The following is a 26,602-nucleotide window of genomic DNA, read 5'->3' as shown; positions in this document are numbered from 1 at the left end:
TGGAAAAGGCACAACTATAGGGATGGGAAACAAATAGGTGATTGCCAGGAATGGGGGCTGGGGTGAGGGATTGACTGCACAGGAGGCAGCATGAGGTGCTGGGACTGGCCGGTGTCATGGTTATGGAGCTAATTACACAAGTGTATGCTTTTGTCAAAACTCACAGAACTGTACGACACAAAGACTGAACCTTACTGTATGTAAATTTAAAAATCAATTTAAAATTATCTTTATGAAGTAATTCCATTTTCTTTCCAAGTTCAACAGGTCTAGCATATCAAAACTGATTTTCAATCTAATGTGTTTAGCATCAATGGTGATAGATACTTTGTTCACTCAACAAATACTTCTTAAACACCTACTATGTTGAGAAAAATTGAAACTGAAAGTGAGATGTGAATTTATCCTCATCCTAAAGGTAGGGGAAATGGGGCAGGAAAAAAAATGTAAGGAATTTGCCTCAGGGTAAAAGAAATTTGAGATTCATAATTTGAGATTCAAAGCCAGGCCTGTCAGCCTCTGCTCCAAACAAACAAATTATACTGAGGCATGCATATAGGTACGTATAGAGGGTGTTCCAAAGACTGTATGCACATGTTAACAGCTGACAACTCATTTAATTTTCACTTCTTTTTAGGTTTAACTGATTTGAAATAATGAGAGAAGCCAGATTAAGCTTTGAACAAAGAAAATTTATCCTAAAGTAGAACTAAACTTTTTTTTTTATGGGGATGCATAAAAGATAAGAGTTTACGGAACAAAACTGGTAACAGTCGATGAATCGAGGGCACATGAATACCAAATGAAGTGATTCTTGATGTTTGGTTCATGTTATCAGCAGTTCCTGGACCAGAAAGAACGGTCATCAGTTTGGAAAAACAGGCATGGACAAAAAAAAACTTATTCACTTCAGTAGATCCTTTAAAATGATGAAAATTGAACTGTATGTTAATAGACACTGACTTCATAATTATTCAAAGTGTACATACATTTTTTTTAAGTACTCTGTATGTGTGTGTGCATGCATATGCTTTTGAAGCAAAAATAAGGTTGGACTATGGTGGTGAGAGTGTGAGTAAATGCATCCTCTGACCCTTTTCTGTACATACATACCATAAGGAGTTTATTTCAGTCCATGGAATAATAGGAATGTCTTTCGATCACTAAATATTCTTCTGTAACATCATTTCTATTGGCTGAATTTCCCTGGAGGAATATACCATCACTTATTTGGTCACGCCTCTACTTTATAATACTTTCACTGATCAGACCAAAAAATTAAAGAGCAAGACAACAATCTATGACTACAACCCTAGTTGTTCCTTAGGATGAGTTCCTTTATGAAGAATGGGTAGACATAGCATCTTTGGTGGACAGCCTGCATCTGTCTTCCACCCAGCTACCTGACACATTATACCTCCCATCTGTCCCTCTTAAAGAAGGCTCTGGACAGGGACAGGTTCTATTGAAGTGTTGTTTGCAGGGAACAGCAGCAAAGGATCTGAATATCCATACCTACCTCCCCCCCTAACCTATCTCCCTGCTAACCCGCCCCCTTCGCCCCCCCCCACCCCATACCCTTTCATCTCTGCCTCTAGCCGTTCACAAGTTCACAAACATTTATAATTTGGAGAGAGCCTTGGTATACGTATGCTACCCTTCATTGGTGGTTTCATAAGTCAAAGTATCATATATGACCTACAGAATTTAGCTTCATATTTCAAAATTAAAGAAAGCAGTATCTCCACGCCAAGTCACTCGGTGCTATTCATTGGAGCATACCCTGTTTGCCTAGCTTTGCTTCATTCAGACTTTATTCACAAGAAAGCTACAGAATACAACAGAAACTTGGAAAGACCTCACCTGTGGGAGAAAGTGACTTACTTCCCATTATACCAGCAGGAATGTCTGCGGCAAACAATAAATATTGTAAATACACCTCCTTCACCTCAAAAGAAAAAAGAAGTACACCTTGTTCAACTCTATCAAATATTTTGAGTGCATAAAAAGAAATCTTAAACTGTCCATGAAGGTTGTTATAAGTTAAAATCTAAACAGTGTGTTACTACTGAACAGTCACTTTAATAGGCACTTGTATAAGTTTGCTCTTGCTCTGTACAAAATACCAACAACAACTTAATGGCTTAAAACAGCGTCCACTTATCAGCTCTCAGTTTTGTAGGTCAGAGTCCAGCACAGGTGGCTGGGTCTCTGTTCAAGAGGAAATCTGTGTCAGAACCAGTGCTTGTCTAGAGGCTCAAAAGAAATACCTGCTTCTAAATTATTCTTGCTATTGGCAAAGTTCAGCCTCTGGTAGTTTTAGGGCTGAGGTCCTTGCTGCCACCGCTGGCTTGCAGTGGGAGCCACTTCCAGCCCCCTCCCCCAGGGCTGTCCGAATTCCTGGCCATGGGGCCCTCTCCATCTTCAAGTCCACAGTGGAGACTTCCTCATGCGGCAAACCCCCTCTGACTTCCCTGTTCCTGACCTTAGGATCCAGATTTAAAGGGATCCTGTGATTAGGTCAAACCATCAGAGATGATCTCCCTTTCTTTTTTAAAATACATTTTATTGATTTTTTTACAGAGAGGAAGAGAGATAGAGAGCCAGAAACATCGATGACAGAGAAACATTGACCAGCTGCCTCCTGCACGCCTCCTACTGGGGATGTGCCTGCAACCAAGGTGCATACCCTTGACCGGAATCAAACCTGGGACCTTTCAGTCCACAGGCCGACGCTCCATCCACTGAGCCAAACCGGTTTTGGCTGATCTCCCTTTCTTAAAGTCAGCTGTGCCACAGGGCACCATCCAGTCATGGGTGGTAAGTACACCACAGGCAAAGGTCCTGAGCATTATTCAGGGGATGTATACCAGGGAGGGGAGAAATCTTGGGGCCATCTTAGAATTATACCTACTTCAGCATTTTTGTTAGAATTGTAAATTACTTTTATAAACTACAATTATGTTATTCAAGGGCTGATTACAAGTTGGTGTTATTGCTGGTTCTCAAAAATAAGCCACCAGAAAAGGAGGTAAATGTGCTAAAATGCCACGATGGAGGCACCGTATACTCTGTAACATCAATTTAGAGTTTGACTTCTGTGAAAGTAGCCTGTTTAGAGCAATTACATCTTTGACTTTGCAAAGCGTACAGTATAATCAGGTAAGTATAAAAGGGGAAAATGGCAATGAGACTGCAATATCAGAACAGTACGAAGGTGCCCCTTAGCCACAATAACTGTGGGTTATAAGCCCCAATAACACATTATCCCTAATTGACACTTATTCGTATGGAAAACTTAAGACACATATGATTAATGTTTTGAATTATGGACTTCTCGTGCAATACAACATCATAAGTGCTAATATAGATATGTGTAAACTCTTCACAGCAAAATAGAGTTCGTTGCCAAGTACAGGATAAGTAAAAAAGGCAGAAATTTTTCCTTCCCTGATAAATAAGGGTGATTGAAATCAAATGGCCTGGGAAGTATGTGGGAAGAAAAATGGAATCATCTCCAGACTGAAATAGGTAAAGGCTCAACCACCTCTAATCCCACCACACAAAACATCTACTGGCAGCTGGGATGCACAGGTGTGTCAAGATGCCTGTACCCATTAGGATAGCAGCCACAGTCAGTGCACTCTGGCCATTTTTAATCTAAATCTTCAAGGGACTTGGAGGTAGTTATAAACAAAGCTTTTTAAAAATCCATCATGCTATGCCAAAGCAATTTCTTCACCGATACAGCACCTAGGGCAATGGAAACTAAAGAGAAAATAAACAAATGGGATTACATCAAAACAAAAAGCTTCCGCACAGCAAAAGAAAGCATCAACAAAACAACAAGAAAGCCCACTGCATGGGAGAACATATTTGCCAATGTTATCACTGATAAGGGTTTAATCTCAAACATTTATAGGGAACTCATACAACTTAACAAAAGGAAGATAAACAGCCCAATCACAAAATGGGCAATGGACCTAAATAGATACTTTTCAAAGGAGGACAGAAGGAAGGCCAAGAGACATGTGAAAACATGCTCAAAGTCACAATTTATCCAAGAGATGCAAATCATAACAACAATGAGGTACCATCTCACACCTTTCAGAATGGCTATCATCAACAAATCAACAAACAACAAGTGCTGGCGAGGATATGAAGAAAAAGGAACCCTTGTGCACTGCTGGTGTAAATGCAGACTGGTACAGCCACTATGGAGAACAGTATGGAGTTTCACCAAAAAATTAAAAATAGAACTCCCATTTGACCCAGTAATCCCACTTCTAGGAATATATTCCAAGAAACTAGAAACACCAATCAGAAAGGATATATGCACCCCTATGTTCATAGCAGCAAAATTTATAATAACTAAGACCTGGAACCAGCCTAAGTGCCCATTAGCAGATAAGTGGATTAAAAAACTTTGGTACATCTACACAATGGAATATTATGCTCTGTAAAAAGGAAGGAATTCCTACCATTTGCAACAGCATATATGGAACTGGAGAGCATTATGCCAAGTGAAGTAAGACACTCAGAAAGATAAATATCACATGATCTAACCCATTTGTGGAATATACTGAACAATATAAACCAATGAACAAAAACAGATCCAGAGACAGAGAAGCATTGATCAGATGCTCAAAGCTCAGAGGGACAGTCGGGGAGGGTGGGAGTAAGGAGGCGAGATCAACCAAAGGACTTGTATGCATGCATATAAGCATAACCAATGAATGCAGACAACAGAGGTGAGGGCGGGGGCAGGATTGGGGGGTAGGGGGGGCAATGGGAAGAGAAGCACAGATTTGTAATACTTTAATCAATAAAATGGAAAAAGAAAGAACAGCAAGACTTATTTTATTACTATTAACCCCAAATAAATTTCACATCATAGGGGGGAAAAATATCCATCATGCTAAAAGTGAGTACACAATCTAAGGTCTTAACCCAGAAGGAAATGCTTAAAAGAGATTTTTTTCCTCCCAGCTCAGAGCTATCTCTGTCACTGCATAAGAATCAGTTCTTGGAATGGTGCAGACCTGAACTGCATTCTGAAATAACTCAGATAATCACCACTGCCACTTGTAAGTCACAAGGGACTGGAAGAGGATATTTATAATATGGAAGTCAAAATGATTCTCAAACCTTACTAATAAAATACATTTGATTGCTAGGAGACATAAAGAATACAAAAACTTCTGTGAAATTTATTTCCTAAATGGGGCAGGGAAGTGTAGTCCATCCACATGAAATTGCTTCTAAACCCACCAAATGCACTGCACTGCCTCTTCTTTGCAAATGCTATTCTCACTGCTTTGACTGGGCAACACCTCCTAGTCCCTGAGATCGTGGTTTATTCCTCAACTATTGCAGAAGCGCTCCTTCACCATCCCACTCTCCAGAAGGATGAGATTCCCCTCCTATGTGCACCATGGACCTGGCTAGCATAGCACACACCACACACTGCCCTGTAATTGCCTGTTTAGTAGATTTTTTTCCATGAGTATAAGCTCCCAGTAGACAGGAACTATACCCTCTTCAACAGCCTATGGATCTCCTAGTGCCCAAAGAGCAACCAGATCATTACAGATGCTTATCATAAATTGTTGGTTCACTGGAAGGGAGGAAGGAAGGAAGGCATGCTGACCAGAATAGAGCAATGGTGCTCCAGAAGCCAGAGGCCAGAGTAGCATGGAGAGAAGAAAAAGGAAAGTGTAATCAGAGCCCGTGTTCTGTCTCTACTGACCTTTGTGACTCTAAACAAGTCATTTCATCTGTCAGGACCCCTGTGTCCTGAATAAAAATAAAAAGGTTGGACTCAGAAGGTCCATTAAGTCTCTTCCTGATATACTGTTCTCACATCTTTCTGTTTCAGGATCGCCCATGCTTCATCAGCATTCCCATTTTAAAGTGTCTTTTAAAGTCAAACTAGAGGCCTGGTGCATGAAATTCATGCACACAGGTGTCCCTCAGCCCAGCCTGCACCCTCTCAAATCTGGAACCCCTCGAGGGATGTCTGACAGCCCGTTTAGGCCCAATCCCACCGGCCAGTTGGACATCTCTCTCACAATCCAGACTGCTGGCTCCCAACTACTCACCTTCCTGCCTGCCCGATTGCTCCTAACCGCTTCTGCCTGCCAGCCTCATCACCCCATAACCACTCCCATGCCAGCCTGATTGATGTCTAACTGCTCCCCTTCCAGCCTGTTTGCCCCCAACTTTCCTCCTCTGCCGGCCTGGTCACCCCTAACTGCCCTCCCCTGAAGGCTTGATTGCCCCCAAATGCCCTCCCTTGCAGACCTGGTCCCTCTCAACTGCCCTCTCCTGCTGGCCATCTTGTTGTGGCCATCTTGTGTCCACATGGGGGCAGGATCTTTGACCACATGGGGGCAGCCATATTGTGTGTTGGAGTGATGGTCAATCTGAATATTACTCTTTTATTAGATAGGATAGAGGCCTGGTGCACGAGTGGGAGCCAGGTGGTTTTCCCTGAAGGGTGTCCCAGATCAGGGTGGGGGTTCCCTTGGGGCATGGGGTGGACTGGGCGAGGGGCTTGTGGTAGTTTGCAGGCCGGCCACGCCCCCTGGCGACCCAAGCAGAGGCCCTGGTATCTGGAATCTATTTACCTTCTACAATTGAAACTTTGTAGCCTGGAGTGGAGCCAAGCCTCCTGCTCACTCTGCTGCCAGCAAACATTTCTATTGGGACTTAAGTACCTTCTATAATTGAAACTTTGTAGCCTTAAGCAGAGGCGTGGGCCAGCCAGGGTGTGCGGAAAGCTTTGCTTCCTCCATTGCCAGGGACAACCTAACCTCCGTTCTCTCCAGCTCCATGGCTGCTGCCATTTCTATTTGGATTTGTTTACCTTCTGTAATTGAAATTTTGTAGCCAAGAGTGGAGGCCTAGGCCAGCAAGAGCAGGCAGAAAGCTAGGCTTCTTCCATTGCCTGGGAAACCCAAGCCTCCCTCCTGTTCTCTGTGGCCCGAGCCATCTTGGTTGGGTTTATTTGCATACTCGTTCTGATTGGCTGGTGGGTGTGGCTGGTTGGTGTGGCTGGTGGGTATAGTGGAGTGGTGGTTAATTTGCATATTGCTCTTTTATTAGGTAGGATAGTATTGGGTTGCATTCAGTAGAGCCAAGGGGTTGAAAGAGGAAGCTGAGGACAGTGCCTGAAGATGCTGAATGAAGGAGAGGCCTAAACCTCATTCATTGCTCTCTCAGAAGGGGAAATTTTCAGCCTTGATTCTTTGGATGATAAAATTTCATTTCATCAATGTCATCTCCAAAAGAAGGGCAACTTCAAAGACTTTAGAAAAAAAGCAATATACATGAAGGAGGATGGTAAATTCAATGCTTCACAAAGAAGCTTCCGTTTACCAAGGAAGCCACAACTTCTACCCAAGAGACACAAAGTGACCTTCGAAATATCAGTTCACCAGGGCTAAGTGGACTTCTGACCAATAGGATCAACTGTTTGTTTTTGTCCAAGGCTAATAATTCTAGCCAAGATTATTCCAGGCTTGGTGATTGCTTGTCCTGTGGAATTTAATTGCTACTAGAACTCTTGCATCAACTTCCTGCCGTGATAAAGAAGGTGTTAAAGATGCCACAACAAAGACCCATCTGCTTAGACATATGACATACTTCTACCTAGAATATGTTATATTTGTTAAATAATATAGTGAGTTAGCCCTCTGACAGTCCAGGAGTCCACATCAATGGCCCCAAAGAGGTAGCCCTGCCCACCCAGCCAGGGCTTTGCTATGGATGCCCCAAAGAGGTAGGCCTTGCTCACCCAGCCAGGACTTTGGCAATGGATTGCCCCTTACAGAGGGAGGCACCGTCCACCCACCTGTAAGTGGCCTGGGCTACCCTCTTCGGACTCTTTGGGGCGATCGTGGAGCCCCCCAGTTGATTGATCATCCTGCTGGCCAGTGGCCTAGCCCTCCCTCTGTAGGGTGATCATGGGGCGATGGCCAGGCTCCCGCCCAATAGCATCACACCTGCCTTGGCTGGCCTGGTGCCAGTGGATGTCATACCGTGGTCCTGGATGGTCATCCAGATAGTCATTCTGCTGTCAGCAGTTCAGTAGATTTGCATGTTACACTTTCATTATTATAGATATTCAAGTAACTGCATTCAGTCTACATTGAACAAATGTTACCATATCACAAGTGACCAGATAAAATATATAAAAATAAATATTAGCCCTAGTCTGTTTGGCTCCTTGGATAGAGCATCAGCTTGTGGACCAAAGGGTCCCAGGTTCGATTCCAGTCAAGGGCAGTACCTCAATAGTAGGCTCTCCCCAGCCTGGGCCACATGCAGAAGGCAACCAATTGCTGTGTTTCCCTCATATCAGTATTTCTCTGACTTTCCCTCTCTCTTCCACTCTTTCTAAATCAATGGGAAAATTCCTTGGGTGAGAATTAAAAAAAAAAATTAAAAAAAATAAAAAAATTCTTCATTTGAAAAATAAATAAATAAATAAATAAATGCTAAGTGTAAATATAGGAATCACATTTTCAGCCCAAAAGTTGATCAGCACCCCCTCTAAATTTGATATAATTAGTGTGATCAGTTTAATAATTCTAATAATTCAAGTGTGTTATGTATATACCCTTTATGGATTATTATATATGAAAATTATGAAATAGAAATAGTTCAAAAACATCTCTCTCCCTCTCCCCCACCCTCTCTCTCTCTTTCATACACACACAATTTATGTACTTCTATAAACTGCCTCTAATGGTGCTAGAGAAAAAGTGTAGCTAAAATTCTTAATCATATCAGCTGTAACAATTATTTTAAGACCTTATTTTTTAAAATACTATCTAGAGGCTGGGAGCTGGAAGAGCCAACCTGACTAGAGCAGTCCATACACAGGAAGAAAAGGATGCCTGCAGACAAGGGTTCGGTCTGGATAATCATTTGCTTGGCAGGGAGGGGTATCTTGTACATTGTAGGCTGATAGCAGCATCTCTGAGTCTAGCCACCAGATGCTGTAGCAATTCTCAGTTGTGACAACTCAGACTATCTCCAGACATTGTCAAATGTTGCTGGGGAGAAGGTAGTGGGTTGTGCAGTGTTCCCTGGCTGGGAACCCATGGCCACCCTAATTGCACTCTGACCCCTAGATGCCATCCCAGATCCTGCCTGTAGATGCAGAGGGAGTGGCCTACACCAAGGTCAGACATCAGATGACAGCTCACTACAAATGGAGCGGCTTCCCGGACAAGGTGGGGGGTCCCCTGAATCATGTGTTCATTTGTGACCAGTCCAGGAAAGCTATGGAGATTTCCCAAATCATCTGTTGAGGTCTCAGTCCTTTAAGCCAAAAAATCAAATCAAACCGAAACAACTATGATAACAAAAATGATGCAATCTCTCAAAATGAGGCAGCAAAACAATCTGATGGCTTAGAATATTACGGGCAGAATCTCATGGGAAGAAGATAAACAGAAACTGAAGGTTACAATGATCTTTCCTTTTTCTAAATATGGCTTAGCATATGCTTTTTAAAATTCATAACTGGTGTTTTATTTTACTGATTTAATTGCTTTCCTATTTTTTATCACATTATATAGTAAAGACATTTCTGCTTGCTTGGTATGAAAAATAGACAGCCTGTATATCAACTTTAGGTATGTTGCTCAAATTATAGTTTAGTTAATTCCTAAAAGTTAATGACCTCACTTGTCTGAGGGATGCAAGCTCATAAAGTGGAAAAAATAGCAGAATAGTGTGGTGATTACGAAGAGCTCCATCCAGAGTCATCCCTACCCTGTCACTCTGGGAAGTTACTCTCTAAATCACAGCCTCCAATTATAAAAACAGGAGTTATGATAGTACCTACATGCCATTAGGTTTGTTATAAGGATTCATAACCTAAGGCTGCTAAGCCCTGAGCACAGTGTCTGATACATAGTAAAAGCTCAGTCAATGGTAGATAATCCTCTTGCTATAAAAAATAATCATTTGTATGTTCGTAATTGGAAATGACCATGGGTAATCAGCAATTTCATTGTGTCACTCTTAGAATTGAGAACTGGATGAGAAAACATTCTCTTTGCAGAACACGACAGAGTTCTCAATAAACGCGACATTTTCTTTTATTAAAAAGGAAAATGAGAGAAGAATGACCAAGCTCCCTTACTCAGGTTTCATCGCCTTTTACCTTTCCAGTGTAGTGGAACCGAGGCTGGAGGTATAGATGTGGGTAGAGCAATAGCCATTCCCTCATCTGTGTTTTATTATTCTCCTGCAGCCTATACAGAACATATAGTCCTAGGAACAATGAGTTTGATTTGACATTTCACTGGGGCAAATGTCTCTTCTCATAGCTAACAATGTACTTGGGCCAAGAGTGGATCTCCAAGTGATTCCCCTTCTTCCAAGTTCTCATTCATTCAGAATTTGCTGATATAATTTATTCACCCGATGCAAACTGATTGGGGATCATCACCTGCCAAGAATTTCACAAGGAGCTGGAGGTATCCTGATGATCACAGTTGGGGCACTCAAGGAACTTAGCCTGGGAGGAAAGCCAACGTTAGCTAGAGGGATGCATAATTTCCAACTGAGCCAGGAAGTAGTTCTCGAAGAGTGTAAAGCCTCCCTCGGCCTGCAGAATCAGCAAAGACTTCCCTTAGTAAGTGACACAAGAACTGAGTGGAGAGCTCAGACAGGAAGCTTGGAACCGCGTTGTCCAGATTCCTTCTAGAAAGGGTCTGGTTTCATCTGTGTGAAATTTTGAATTCTGTGTCGGGACTTCCAATCTTGGACTAACAGCATGATGTAAGGGCAGAGCAAAGAGGGGGAGATGGCAGCTGTCACCTGATCAGACACACCTGGTTATAAGATCATGGCACTGTCTGCCTTTACTTGGTCTCAGAGAGCTGTCCTGGTTTTTTATCATCGCTTTAATCTGGTTCTAGGAGCCAGACACTGGGGCTCTGGATGACCTTGCAAAAAAATCCCTTTTGCTTAAGGTAGCCAGAATTAGCGTCTGCCATTTGCACCCATCAAGCTATTTGCATGTCACATTGCCTTCCTCCGCACTTATAGTTAGTATTATGCGTGTCTACCTCCGCAACCAGACTGTCAGCTTCTTCAGTTATTTCTCTTTGAACCTCCAGGACCCAGAGAAGTGACTGACTGACACTCAGCAAATGCAAAATGAATTTGATTTTGCACATGTTCAAAAAATTAGGTTGGCCAATAATAAATACAAAAGTTCAAGTGGATGATTAAACACAGAGAAAGAGTATGATTGAGTAAAAAGGAAAAAAAAAAGGTCCTCCATGCCTTCAATCAATTTTACACTAATGTGAAAATCTCTATGCTCTGTAGTTATTTTCTCAGATATTAATTTTTCAAATAATCCGCATGAAGAAACCCAGTGTGCTAATAACCATACTCCTGCAGCATCTTCGCCTCTGAACTTATCACTCAGCACTTTTACCACCACGCTTCCAAATGGGTAAGGCTCCTCAGGTGGGCAGGTCCAGCATCACTCCCAGGAGCCAACCCCACTCACCTCTCTTTGCCCTTTTCAACCCTCAGGGCAACCCGTGAAGCCCAGTAGACAGCAAGTGAACTTGGCTTCCAGAGAAATCACCATCTGTTTTTCTACCCCTAATAAATAAAGTGCCTCTGCTCTACAAATTCGCAGTGCTGTGGAACTGCGACCTAGAATGAAAATGGAGATAGGTTGTTGTGTGTTTTTTCCAGTTTAATGGCTTTTTAAAAAAGATCTTGGGTAGTAGGTTTATGCTGCAAGAATCTATGGCCTGGGTGAATTTTATCTGGTTCAAATAATACTACCATATCCTAAAACGTGGGTATTATACACTTCCCAAATGTACAATGTCGTCAAGGTTTTATGACATTTCCTACAAAAATGACTCCACAGTCAGGTAGCACTTCATCAGCTACGGTTTGAATTCAGGTATGGCAGCAGAATGCAGCAGGAAAACGGTGCTGCTCCCCTGACTTCACTATCTCAGCCACAGTGGGGTATTCCACGGAACAATTTTCATCCATGCATCCTTCTATTCCCTCATAAAAAGAATTCCATATCTCAGGTTATGGAGGAGAACCAAAACTATGGTGGAAGGACCAAAAATCCATTACTAATGACTTCCATTTTCCTACAAAAGCTTGATCAGAGATACTCTGCCATGTGGGGGGAGTAGGGCCAGTGTCTATTCAACTTCACTTCCTTCTTCAAGTAGCAAAACCGTTAGAGTATTAGGTCCGTGCCTGCTGCGCTAACATGTGACACAAGACTTCCGAAACCCAGAGCTCTGAAGGCAAAGCTGACAAATACGAGGTGCAAGTCTAGCCTCACCAGGTTAAACATGGCTATGAAAGGCGCATACCCAGTTCTCCTGGCATCAAAACACGGCGCTCGCTGCCAACGAGTCTATGAGGAAGAAATATTAAGTGATACGGCACCTCTGACATTGACATGCGTTTGTTATTCTTCCAGTAGTCTGCAAACAGCGGCTCGCCAGCCACATGCGGCGCTTTGGCCCCTTGAGAGCGGCTCTTCCACAAAATACCACGGCCTGGGCGAGTCTATTTTGAAGAAGTGGCGTTAGGAGAAGTTTAAGTTTAAACAATGTGGCTCTCAAAAGAAATTTCAATCGTTGTATTGTTAATATTTGGCTCTGTTGACTAATGAGTTTGCCGACCACTGTGCTATGCCAATCCACCCTAACCCAAAGCTTATGCTGTTCCTATCCAGGCCTGCCCTAACCCAGCCAATCATGCTTGAATTAAGGCAAAACACTAAGGAGTATTCAGTCCCAAAGACAATGTCCCAACTTCCCATTAGCTTCTGTACTATTTCCATATTCTGAATTGGGTCCTGAACAGTGTTCATCACTGTAGGAACTGTCTCTCTTTCTCATAGCAGGTATAACAGAACTCCCACACACTCACTGTGTGGCCAGTGGTATTAGTTCCTCCCCTCATGTACTGGGAAACACTCACTGGGAAAGACCTGAAGCGGAATAACCTCTTCAATTATACATGAAATATTTCCAAATTCATTTTCTACATGGTTTAAGTAAGTGGACTTGTGATCATACTGCCCAAGGAGCCATGGTAAAACCAAGGGATTTTGTTTTGGGGATTTCAAACTGGTTGCCAAACCTTTGAGTCTATCTGTGGGGAAAGTTTAAAATTTTATAAAATATGCACATCTGCAAAAGTGGACATTTGTCCCTTATGCATGAAAAGTGCCTTTCCCAAATCCTTACTGAGATTATTTTTTATTTCTCAAGAATGAGAGTGCTTAGTCTCACCTCCTGGTAAAACGAACACTCGTGATGTTCTTCCTAGATTCATTCCCACATATGGTGTCATCGTCAGAAAACTAGAGGAAATGAGGTGTATTCCTTTAATTTGTAATAACCATTTTATCATATTTTCCCAGAGACAAAAAAAAAAACTTGTATCTAGATTGTATGACCTCAGGTTACCCTACACAAGCCTGTTTCCCTCAGTTTATTGGCCGAATAACTGTACCTGCTTCACAGAGTCCCAGTCAAGAGTAAGTGAAGAAAGAAAAGAAAAAAGAAGAACAACAAAAAATAAAAGAGTAAGTGAACAGTGCATGTATATCCAACACACAGCATTCAACAAAAGTCCGTGAAATGAAGTTTAGTTTTGTCCTCATTCTCTGCTTGGCATTTAAATCAAAAGACTTCTTTTGAATCCTCAGCACATGTTCCAAAAACTTCCCCTTACCTGTTTTTTGATAGTCCCGCCTGCCTTAGACAGCCCCTTTGATTCTAAGGTCCTTGGTGGCCCCTTCCTGGCTATCTTTTACTTATCTGTATCAATTAGCTGGAACTTCAAAGGAGGGATCCAATGACCAGGGCCTTGTCTTTACAGGTCTTGCCAGAAATGAATTAATAATATGATCTATCTGATCACCAATATCCTGAGAGTGCAGTGGGCACAGCTACCTGGGCTTGCAACTTGTGCAGCTGCACAGGGCCCGCACTCGGAAGGTTTTGATGCTCTGCTACTACCTCATCCTGAAAGTCACAATAAAGTTTGAAAAAGGGAGCCCCACATTTTCATTTTTCCCTGGGCCCCACAGATGATATAGCTGGTTGTGACTGGAGAGTTTTGATGAGAGTGATGTGGACTATTTTAAGTTAAAAAGATTGCTCTAGCTTCTGTTTTAAGAATAGGCTGTAGGAGCCGAAACCGGTTTGGCTCCGTGGATAGAGCGTCGGTCTGCGGACTGAAAGGTCCCGGGTTCGATTCTGGTCAAGGGCACGTACCTTGGTTGTGGGCACATCCCCAGTAGGGGGTGTGCAAGAGGCAGCTGGTTGATGTATCTCTCTCATTGACGTTTCTAACTCTCTATCCCTCTCAATTCCTCTCTGTGTAAAATCAATAAAATATATTAAAAAAAAAAAAAAAAGAAAGAAAGAATAGGCTGTAGGAGCCCCTTGCTGGTTTGGCTCAGTGGATGGAGCATCTGCCCTAGGACTGAAGCATCCTGGGTTCGATTCCAGTCAAGGGCAAGGACAAGTTCCTCAGCTGCAGGCTCATCCATGGCCAAGGTGTGTGCAGGAGGCAACCAACTGATGTGTCTCTCACATCAGTGTTTCTGTCTGTGTGCCTCTCCCCCTTCCTTCCATTCTCTCTAAAAATCAATGGGGAAAAAAAATATCCTCGGGTGATGATTAACAAACAAAAAAGAATAGGCTGTAGGAAAGGAAAGGGTAGAAGCAGGAAAAACAACTAGGATGCTGTTGATATATACAAGGTGAGAGATGATGATGGCAAATGACACCAAAGAAGAGGCCAGTTAGACTCCATTTACCTGATGCCACCGCACAGGTCACCAGCCACAGGCCTATCTATGGCAGAGTCCTTGCCAGCTGGCTTTGTGCTCGCCACTGGTTCCTGCCCAATTTCCATGCTGGCTGCCTGCTTTGTACTATATGTTCTTACAAGAGCAGGGGTTTTCTCTTCTTGCCTGCCTTTTCCCTATGCTCCCCCCCCCCCCCCGCAAGAAACTGCATACAGTAGCAAATGGGATTCTCCAAAAGAAAATCAGATGTTGTCACAAAATCTGGATCCTCCTCACCTCCCAAAGGAGAAAATGAGCTGCTGAAAGAAGGAAGGAAAGAAGATCCCTACCCAGGTCATGCATCTTCTGTGTTAGGTCGCTGTAGTCGGGGCTCACTACACACTCCCTATGGCCTCTAAGTAATGGGTGTGAACGTTGACGCCCTCCTAAAATCCGTGTGGGTGTGCAGGATAAAATCTACTGACGTTTTTGTATATACAAAATGCATCTAAGATATCTTTAAAACCAACGAAATACTTTGCTCAACTCTCCATAAGGAAAAAGGAAAGACTTAATTTTCTGAACTTGTTATTAGACTTACATCTAAATTTGAACAATTCTCTCTATGGTTAAGCTGGCAAATGAAAAGAAAATATCACCACTATTTAGTTTTCAGGTAACCAAATGGAAAACTCAACAGGCCTTGCTAAAAAAATGGCATGATACAACCACGGGTGAGTGTAATACCAGTCAGGTACAGTGTGTACTGCCTAACCTAAATTTCTCGAAGAATGCTCTCTGCTTCGCAACTTGCTCAGAAACGTCTCTGCCATGCAGAGCGTGGATGATACCCATTCCCAGCCTGAAGGGCACTGCCCGCTACTCACCTTTTTCTGAAGAACATTGATCTTCCTTTCCTTCACTTCTAACATATCCTTCATGTCACGAATCTCCCCGGCCAGTGTCCCCTTCTCTTCCGTGAGATCCTGCAGCTGTTTGGTTTTTTTATTGAGAAAGGATTCTTTCTCTTCCAGGCGTAATCTCAGCGCATCTACCTGAAACCAGGAAGAAGAAAGAAGGTAGTGGTTTCGGGGCGGAGTCATGGGGAGGCATCAGTCAAGCCCGGGGAGGGGGTGGGAAGCAGCAGGCCTTCTGAGCATAGCGTGGTCACTCCTGAGCATCTCGATGCCATGCCTCTGTCAGTCTGTCTCCACCTTAAAGCCCCACTGCTTGTGTATCTGAACAGTGATACATTTTTTAATGTAGGCTTTTTTATGAAAGAAGATGTTATGAAAGAGTAGAGACACGCCAGACACCGTGAAGGAAAACTGACATGGAGAAAAACATTCCTAAATTAGAATACAGCCCTGCCAGCATGGCTCAGTGGTTGAGCGTTGATCTATAAACCAGGAGGTCATGGTTCCATTCCCGGTCATGGTTCCATGCCCAGGTTGCAGGCTGGATCCTCAGTATGAAGCTTGCAGGAGGCAGCCAATCAATGATTATCTCTCATCATTGATGTCTCTCTCTCTCCCTCTCCCTCTCCCTCTCCCTCTCCCTTTCTCTCTCTGAAATAAATAAAAATATATTTTTTTAAAAATTCATTTTGCCAAGAGGAAGTAAATGCTGCTAAAGGGGAAAAAATGTGGAAATGACACCCACTCACCAGCTTTATGAAAGACTACTTTCCAAAGAATACAAATAAAAAGAGACAAAGTATCTCCAAAATGCCTGTTTCTATCCTACTTCAAAAATTAGATTATTACAGGAGATCAACCGAAGGACTTCTATGCATGCATATAAGCATAACCAATGGTTGCAAAACTCTGGGGGGTGAGGGCATATATGGGAGTGTGGGGGGAGGGGGGGGCGGGCAATAGTAAGATATGTACACATATAATACCTTAATAAAAAAAATGAAAAAAATTAGATAATTACAATCCCTGCTTTTCAAATGTCAGTAATAAAATGAAGAAATGTAAGCTTTATTTATTTTTTATTTTTTTTCCCCCGAAGACCACATGTAAAAAAAATTACATGGCTGCTGTGGGGTGTTTGAGTGAAGGAAGATTTTAATCCTCACTCATACCCGGAATTTGATAGGTAGTAACTACACTGACAATCAGGAAATAGGGCTAAAGCCTGTTAGCTATATTATCATAATAACTAGGCAAAAGGAGTAAAAGTTTGTCTCGGGGAAGAAGAAATGGGACAGGGATAAGTAGGGGCTGCTGCATCTCACAGCAAATTGTGCTCACTACACTAAGAGCAAGAAAACAATGATGAAAAGGGGGAAAAAGACAAAAGTTAAAAAATAAAAATAAAAAAAAAGGAATGCCATAATGAGCCACAATAAACAGCAACGTAAATACTATGAGGACAGCGTAAGAGGCCTCACTGGAACAATGGAAAGAGAGCAGGAGATGTCGGGCTGGGCCTGCCCCTCTCTGACTGTGAGGGTGGGGACAAACAACTCACACACACCCCCCCCCAGCCTTTGAGCCTCAGTTTCTCCCTTCATAAAACCAAAAGGTGGGGACAGAGTGCCGGACATTTTAGGATTTTAGAGACAGGAATCGATCTTATGTAGAATACATTATGAAAAGTCGATGATATTAGAAAGAAAACAATTATTAGGGTAGAATCTCCATTTCTTACACCTCCAAGAAAGGGGTGCCCAAGTTTGACTTTCCTAAAGGTCAAAAGTGATGAGGAGGCGGGTGAGAAGAGTTTTCCCAGTTTCTGTCCCTGGGAGGAGGATGGAGCTGGGAGGTCCCAGCAAAGGAAGGGGTGACAAGAGCCTGAAGCGCAGTGGGCAGAAGGACCCTGACCGCAGTGTGGAGAGGGCGGGTACCGGTGACTGCGGAGGTAAGAACTGCAGACTCTTCAAACATCTGCTCTTCTCACACAGTTACCATGGGGATCCAGGGGCCAGGAAGGTGGAGGGGATGCTCGTGCCTGGGGATCTTCCCTCCCCTCAACGAAAATTGATCCCAGTTGCACTGAAGTTTAAACACAGAGATTCTCCAGTGACCTGTCTTTGTTTAAAGTTATCTGCACCTACCAACCTGGAATAAAATCAGTTCTTGTCTTTGGATTTTCATCGTGTCAGGTAGAAAAGAAATATTTTTTATAGTAAAGAATGGCATCTGTGGGTTCCTTGTAAATTGGCAGGACGTGCTGAGCAGAGTAGACACTGGTTACAGGTAAGGGCATACACTCCGTTGTGGAGACTTGAACTCAGGCTGACCAGGGCTCGGTGTGACCCTGAGAGGAAACCGTGGTCCCATTAGCCCTGCATTCCAGCTATAAAAGATGGGTGGTCTCCACCAGGACTAAAGAAAACACCCAATATCCCAAACTGTGATATAAATCAATTACAAAATGGGAGGCAGTGCGAGGTGCTGACGAGGGTTTAGAAAAGAGACCCTGTATCGATGAAGAATACATGTAGCATGTGTAGCGCCTTCTTGCCATGCGTGACTTATCAATGCCCAGCTGCATCTTCCTGAGCCCAGGAGAGATCAAAATAAACAACCCTGGCTGGAAGAATTTTCCTCCAAGAATAAACCAGAGAGCAGGGATGGTCGTGATCAACACACTACTCGTAACACCCAAATTCTACATGGCAGGAGGACTCTGTGCCAGCTCAGGTCTTCGGCTTAGGAGTTTATTTTCCATGCGCCCAAAAGCATGTACTTAGCTTCAAAGGAATTTGAATCGTGCCCTTCAATCACCTTCACTCTATCTTTACAGCTTTGCACAGTCTCCCACAATCAAGAAACAAAGCTGAAGGGCCCTTTTTTTTTTTTCCCCTTTAAGACAAAACTTTGACCTGAACTGCATCCAATTCTCAACCAACATTAGCCCCGTTTGCAGTAAGCAAGTATGACATCATTTCTAAAGTCAAATTTTAACTTCCAGATGGTGCAAAACCGCAAGCAGGCACACAGGCCTTCTGATGCACAGAAGTTTAAATACAGGGAAGATCAAGCAAGAAAAAATAGAGTCTATTAAAAACTGAGATGTGTAGTTTCAAACTGGGTATCAATGAGTAGGATTAAAGTCGCCCTCACTAATATTTGGACTTCACTCAACAGTGTACCTTGGTCAGAAAGAATCAGAAAGGCCTTGAAGTTTAGATTATAGTCCAACATCAGGTAGAGACATAAAAGTTAAAATGTTAGAGAATATGAAATACTTTTCTTTGCCTCTTCACTCAACACCAAATAATTTTAAGGGCCCTTGACTCTCTCTCTCTTAAACTTTGGCAGTTGACTCAATAATAAAACTTGGCAAAGCAAAAAGCACTATTATTTCCCAGAATAAAAAAAAAAATAAGAAAGAAAAGAAAATTAGAACTGTATGATATAGTCAGTGCCTAAAGACCCATCGGTTGAGTTTCCAATTTTTACATCTGACTCAACTGCATGGGAACTAGTCACCTAATGTTAAAAGGAGGACAATCTTTTCATTTTAGGAGAATTACTCATTTCCTTCTGATCCAATTATGTGTGTATTTGTGTATGTGTGGTGTGTGTGTGTGTGTGTGTGTGTGTGTGTGTGCATGTGTGCACACGCGCCTGTGCACTTAAGCCCATATAACATATGAAAATTTAACCTTTTATCTGGCAGTATAAAACACAAAACATTTGTTATCACTTCAGTTCCAGGTAATAACTTGAAAGAAAAGGACCATGGCAACGAAATTGGCAAAAATTGCCAAAATCGGAGTTAAACATTATTAATCTTCATGTCAGCACCCAGGAATTATAACCAGCTCCAATGGTGAGGTATGTTTGGAGAAGTTCTGAACATCAGGCTCCCGACCTTGCTGCCATATTTCACACGGGCCTTCAGAAACAGCTTTAATGTTGTGACAAAACACTAAGTGCTACTCGATGTGCCATAAATAATTTTTTAATCAAATGGTTCGTTCCAATTTTACAATGACTACAGCAACACTTGAGAAAAAGAAAAAGAAAAAGAAACACTTGAGAGAGAAAAGGGGGCCACTTGAAATTTTTCACGGATTAAATACCACTCACTTGACAACGCTTGGGGAACTGAATAAACATGGTATCGCAAAGAACAAGTTTCAAAGAAAATGAAGCTGAAACCTCACAAAAGCTCCTGAACCAGCTTTCTTTCACATTCAGAGTTGAGCGTGTTTGTTTTTCCTAATAGCAGACTTGGGTTAAGGACTTGTATTTGAATTTGATTCAACTCCCAATCATTCAAATGGGAGTCAGCTTCGAGGTTGGAAGGATGCACAGTGGACACAGCCTCCAAAGACACAAACACTAAAAATATCCTAAAATGTAAAACTTGCTGTGGGAGTAACCACTGCTTCTCACTCATATCCAATTTTCCTTTCCTTCCTGAACACAGGGAAGGCCTTCCCTGCTGGAAGGTGGGGCCATTTGTCTTATTCAAGAAGTAGAAACAGAAGCGGCACACCTCACGTCTCCATGCTTCCCCCTCCCCGCTCTGCCCCTTCCTCCAAGACTGTGGAGGCTGCATGTTCAGGATGGTGGAGCTATAAGACAGCAGATCCTCCATAAATCTGGATCCTCAAGAGACCGCAAGAAGGAGGAGCATCCCCTACCTTCCACCCAACAATCCCCAAAACCCAACCTGTATTGTACTTACAATATGATGCACTGAACTACTCAAAAATTATTATAATAATTTCCCCTGTTTTTGTTAAGAGGTGGGCACCTTACAATTAGAAAGATCTGATGGTCTTTGAGATTATCACAAACCTGAAAGAAATAAGGCTGCTGTACCTCCCTCTACTCCTTCTATGTGTACAATCTCAACTACTTTCTCCTATATATCCCACCCCCATTCCCCCAAATCCAAAGAGAGGGGCAAGGACAGAGAGCCGAGAGCAGAGCTAAAAGGAAGAGGTAGCAGAAACCTGGGGAATGGACTCAGAAGTTAAAGTACATGACCTTGGGGAGAAGAGAGAAAGAGATTGAAGAGGAAGCGTCCCCTTCAGCCCGCTGGCTTAAACTTCAGTCTGTGTAGATAAGTGGCTCAAGAGGACAACTCTGTTTTGCAAAAGTCTCTGCATTACAGATATATGTGCTCAAGCAACTCATGGAAATGACAAGGGACTTACCCACAGGCCTTCCAAATGTTGAGAACAAAACTAATGTGTTATGAGCAAAATGAGGATAATAACAGTACCTCCTTCATCAAGTTATTTTGGGGACTAAATTGAATAACATGTAATGCACTTAACACAGTGCCTGGCACCCAGAAACACTCAATAAATTTTTGCTATTGTTATTATATTTTATTATTCCACTTTCCACAGCCTCCAAGCCAGTGATTTATATACTGTAGGAATGCAATAAAGGCTGCTAATCAACAGCCCTCAGGAAAAGTGGAGAGCCAGCAAATAAGGTTTTGTGCTCTAACCTGTACCAGGGTGTTATATTGTCTGTCATTTACTTCATATTATTTCAGCATACCTTGTATGATATGGGTGTCTGTGTGAAGGGGTTGCTGGGTGGGTGTGTGTATTTCTCAACAGGGGATAAATCCTCCAGCGTAGTTAATTAGCCTTTGAAAGACTTCAATTAAAAGCTGGCATGCCGGAGTCAGCTACCAAAAGTGCCTCGATATTCTTTATATTGATGAACACTTGAAATTTGGTCAATTAGCATAATTGGTGTGAGGAGAGATTTTTCCTTGTTGTCGTGAGTGGTGTCTGAGATGTGTGGATTGCCTGGAAATGTTGCCCAGGCACTTGGCTCGTACGGGAACGAGATTTCAGGCAGTGTGTCCAATGGCATATGATGCAAGCCACATCCATCATTATAAACCTTGTAATAGCCACATTAGAAAAGTGAAAATGAGGTAAGATTAATTTGAAGTATATTTAATCTAAACTATCTCCAAAATGTTATTACTTAAGATGTAATGAGCCAAAATAGGTTTGGCTCAGTGGATAGAGTGTGAGCCTGCGGACTGAAAGGTCCCAGGTTCGATTCTGGTCAAGGGCATGTACCTTGGTTGGGAGCGCATCCCCAGTGGGGTTGTGCAGGAGGCAGCTGATCGATGTTTCTCTCTCATCGATGTTTCTAACTCTCTATCCCTCTCCTTTCCTCTCTGTAAAAAATCAATAAAATATTTTTTTTTAAAGATGTAATGAGTATGAAAAAATTACTGACATTTTATTTTGTATTGTCTTCAAAATGCAGCATTTATGTTACATATTCAGCATATCTTAGTTAGAACTAGCCATAGTTCAGATGCTCAGTGGCCTCCCACAGCTCACGGCTACCATATTGGACAGTGCAGGTCCATGGTTGGTAAGCCCCAAAGTTTCAATCCTTCGGTTTCTATCTCCTCTGCATAAAGATGCTTTAGGGAGGATTCTGGCCCAACAGCAAACAAGACTGTCCGAGACCTGCCAAAGGAAGTATCATCACACTGGCCTAATGGGAACCTTCTGTGACCTCAAAAGGACAGAGAGCTTCAAGGAGCACAGCTGTACAACTGTGATGTAAAACCTGGAGGCAAGGTCATGGGCAGGAGTCCCATTGCCATCCTTCCTCCATCAGAGGCCACTGACCTCGACCAAAGTGTCAATGACCTAATGGTGACTCAGCGAGCATGATCTCTTAGGAGTCTTGTCGAAAAGAAGAGTTCAGAATAATCATTGCTTTTTAAAAGTTCTTGCACCTAATCTTAAATTATAGTAAAAGTTGCCTTTCAGAAAATAAAATAAAAAAAATGTCCTTCAGACTCCGTAAAAAAAAAAAAGTGCTATTAGGTGGGGTATGTCCAACTCCTATCTTTTGCTTGGGATATGGCCTTCTATTCTTTGACATTTGCAGCTATTTCTATTTCAGAGTTCTCTTTTCTGTAAGTACTCTTGTCTCACCAATAACTAGAATTATTTACTTATTCATTTAAAGAATATAAAGACTAGATTTTGTGTAAGGCATTGTTCTACTTAGAGATACAGTCTTTTAGCAGGACCAGCAAGTCTATGACTTACTGAACACACATTTGTAAAGTTGGGAGAGGGTTACAGCAAGTTTTTATTATGTCAATATCATTAGTAAACAAGATTTTTTAGGACATGATGAAAGTAACACAAATATAAAATCTAAATACTTATGTAAAATCCTTGTAAAAAACTGTGCTGACAAAAGGCTAATTTGTAGATGTCTGTGTTTATTGGTGAAAATGTATAAGTGCATGTTTGTGTGCATATAAAATAATAAAATTCATGATTTAATGAATATCAGCTAAAATCTAATCTGGTATTCAACAAAATGGTTTATCAAAGGAGGACTACTCTTGATTGTGTGATCTTGGAACACTAAATGTCTTTATTGAGCTTTAAGTAAGTTTGCTTTATACCTGCTCCACTGTGTTCAACATAATTTTGGATTCTAATAAATTCGAGTCTAAAAGAAAGCTTTTTAATACTAATAAGTATAAACACATGACTTTTTTTTCTTTTAAAAAAATGTTTTCTAGCTTTGCCTAATAAAAAGGCCTTAGAAAAAAATGACCAATAGCAATGAGGAGCCATGCCAAACACAAAATGTTAGGTCAATGCAAGAAATATAGAAATGAGTATAGAATACCTCTGTGAACCAGATAACAAGGAAATAATAAGGATTAAGTCTTCGTATTGGCCAAGGACCAGAGAATTTGATGCTGTTGTATGGACAGACACTAGGGGGCAGGAATAAAGGCTGGAACAGGTAGGGAACTACTGCAGCCAATCAGGGTGAAGGCCCTGGCAGCCACAAGTAGGATGCAGGTGTTGCAGAGGGAGAAGGGGGCTATGTCTATGACACATTTTGAGATACAACCAAGACGCTGGTGGCAGGATGGAGAGTTTATATGTACAGAGATACACGCAAGGAAGGAATCAAAGACAACTCCTGGGATACTGGCTGAAGCCACTCCACAGGTAATGGAATTATTGCCTGTGCTAGTACGACTGGGAGAATCAGACTTGGTGGTAGGAAATCAAGAGTTCAGTATTAGGTACATAGAGTTTGAGATGCTAGAAAGCATTTAAAGGGCAAACTGCTAGGTACATGATTTGGAATCTCCCGAGACAACAGAACTTAAGAGTCTCACCTACATGTGAACGAGCAGTCCTGTAATTACATCAATATTCCTCCAGCAGATGAACTAGGACAATTACTCTGTGTTTACAGACTGATTCCCACTGAGATGCAGCTGCCTGCGGTCAAGTTTGGAATCTACGGTAGTTGAATACAAGAGAATCCCTCTCCTAAAAGGGTCCCTGACTCTCAATCTTTAGTTTACAAGGTCTTGTCCCTCACAGTCCAGAGAAACAAGAGATTTGGTCATTTCAATCATTCCCTTAAGCTCTTCTGGGAGACTAGTTAATGCCAATGAGGTGTTTACCCTCCTTGGGATGAATGTAGTCAGGAGAGGGATACTGACTGGGGAAAAAGGATTGCAGGATCCCACTTCCGGGTGCTGGCTTTCACCTAGCAACCACAAGCTTATACAGTAGACCAGGGGGGAAAAAGAACCTAACTTATATTTTTAAAATATAAAATTTAGATAGCACAAATAGAAAGAATAATGCCTGTATTATAGAGTGCTCCATAATTTACAACATGCCTTTCGGTTAAATTACAAATCTATTCTCTTACACAATTTCAATTCAAAAAGTAAAATTCAGGGATATTTAGCATTGTATAGCCTCATGCTATGCTTATGATAGTTAAATTACAATCACCAGCTTGTTAATAACACGGTTGAGATTTTCAGGTTGTAAAGATTCATTTTGTCTTACCTGCCTGTCAAAAAAATTATACCCATGTCCCAAATGCCACCTACTTGAGGCAAACAATGCTGGTCTATGAGTGCTTTGTATCACCTACAGGGAAGAATTCATATCATATGTGGGTTAATAATCCAGCCAACTTTATAAAGCCTGTTTTCATACTTAAGTTTTTTGGCTACTCCTTACACTAAAATTAGGTGGTTTTAAGTGACTAGTCCAAAGTTCAAAATTTAATGCTCAGTTCTGTTCCAGCAAATTTCTGAAAACACATGGGAATTGTAACTCATGTGTTAATACTTAAAGTTTTTGTTAATAAAACTTCCAACACTAACCTTACCTCATTGAACTTACCTCACTGGTTTTTATGCTTACTATAAAACTATAGCTGTCATAATATTTTTGAATTACTACAAAAGGAAGTAAGCCATTCCAAAGTCAATGTTATTTTGCAACATGATGATAGTTATAAATTCAAAATACTTAAAACCAATTTGCAAAGCTATCAATCTTAGTTGCCTCCTAACATGTGAAGAGCCCATCTTCAAGACATTTACCATTACAAAAAAACAAGCTTAAGAAAACACTATGCATCATTCATATTGCACTTTCACTTCAAGTAAGCACATTACATTTAAAACATGAACACTCATTTTAACATAAGATTTTTAAATATTGCTCCCGCTTAGATATTCCATGAACTTTCTAAACTATCACTGAAGGCCAAAGAACTGAAATCACTGATAATTTAGCACCAAGATTAAGTAATAATTTTGTGATCTCAAGGTCAGTGCTTTCCAATAAATCCAAATAAGTAACCTCCATGCAGGTATGCTTGACATATGTGTAAATGACTAACACGTTAGGAGCTGTAATCATTTTATTTTCAAAGAGAATTAAACCCATATTTTAGTCATGTCTCTCAAATCAGGGCCGGGACTCCGGGAGGACGGGGAGCAGTATTCAAAGACGCTTGCGTTTCCTACAAGGATTGCTTTACGTTGTATTTTCTTTTGGATGATGACCTCAAAATTTAAAAAGACTTATTCTGGATGATGTAAATAAGTCTTTAGAACCAAAAATGATTAAGAGATTTCAATGTCTGCCTTTGTGTTGGCACGTGAAATTCTTTTGGGGTGAAATGGAAAAAAGCACAGGACTTCTTATTTCTCTCCAAATATGATATTCCCTCCAATGTACTGGTCATGGGACATCATGCTGGCCATGGAACAAGGGTTCGACAGCACCATGGAAAACGCAATCGGTGAGGGAACGAGGTCGCCACGCAGCACACCGCTATGCAGACCTCCTGCGCTGGCACCTGGGCCGTGCGGTTGGCTCCATATTCGTATCAAGTGTAAATTTACGTCCAGCAAACACAGCCCTTTTCCATATAAAGTTAATACCATTAACTTAAATTTTATAGGCTTTGACATCATATTTTCATTGAGTGTGTAATTTTTATTTGGTTTCATGGTTCTGTGAGGCCTCTGAGCATGCCTATGCTTATCTCCGTACCTAATTAGGTAACACAAGTAGTAATTATTACATAAAGCAATCCTGGCTGTCGACAATGTTCTTTTTATTATTTTTTCTTCTAAAAGGAATTTCTTCCCACGTGTGAGACAGACAGCCCTAAAGCAAACAGTATTTACCCTGTAAAGACCCTCCTGAGGGTTGTGCGAAAATGAAATGCAGAGTGACAGTGTGTTCCTTGACCAAGCCGACCTGGGACACACAGCTGGCTCTCCTGGTTCATGATACACACATCAGCATCCTAAAGCAAAGATCTTACTGAACTTGATTTAATCACAGACCCCATATTTTTAAAGAACACATAATCACAACCTTCAAAGGTAGTTATGAAAGATGGTTCTCAAGTATCTGTTAGTCACAGCATAGATAGGAAATGTGTGCGTATGGGGAAATGGGGACACACCACGGGATTAGATTCAGAAGACTTTAACTAAAGTAAACTG

General features: G+C 41.7%; 1 protein-coding gene across 19 annotated transcripts in view; it reads right to left on the bottom strand.

Moving 5' to 3' along the window:
• Window positions 1-26,602, bottom strand: part of ERC2 (ELKS/RAB6-interacting/CAST family member 2) — an 877,102-nt gene that overhangs the window by 507,020 nt on the left and 343,480 nt on the right. For all 19 annotated transcript variants that reach the window (XR_014796702.1, XR_014796703.1, XR_014796704.1 and 16 more), the window contains one exon: window positions 15,712-15,879. Coding sequence is in view for 16 of the 19 variants with exons in the window: in XM_084903110.1 (XP_084759236.1) it covers window positions 15,712-15,879 (168 nt within the window). In the remaining 3 variants the exon portion in view is untranslated. The remainder of the gene's footprint in view (window positions 1-15,711; window positions 15,880-26,602) is intronic.

This window comes from Pipistrellus hanaki (assembly GCF_964339955.1).
Source record: "Pipistrellus hanaki genome assembly, chromosome: 13".
Classification (NCBI taxonomy): Eukaryota; Metazoa; Chordata; class Mammalia; order Chiroptera; family Vespertilionidae; genus Pipistrellus; species Pipistrellus hanaki.
The sequence above is the reverse complement of the archived record's forward strand: the minus strand, read 5'-3'. Positions and strand labels throughout refer to the sequence as shown.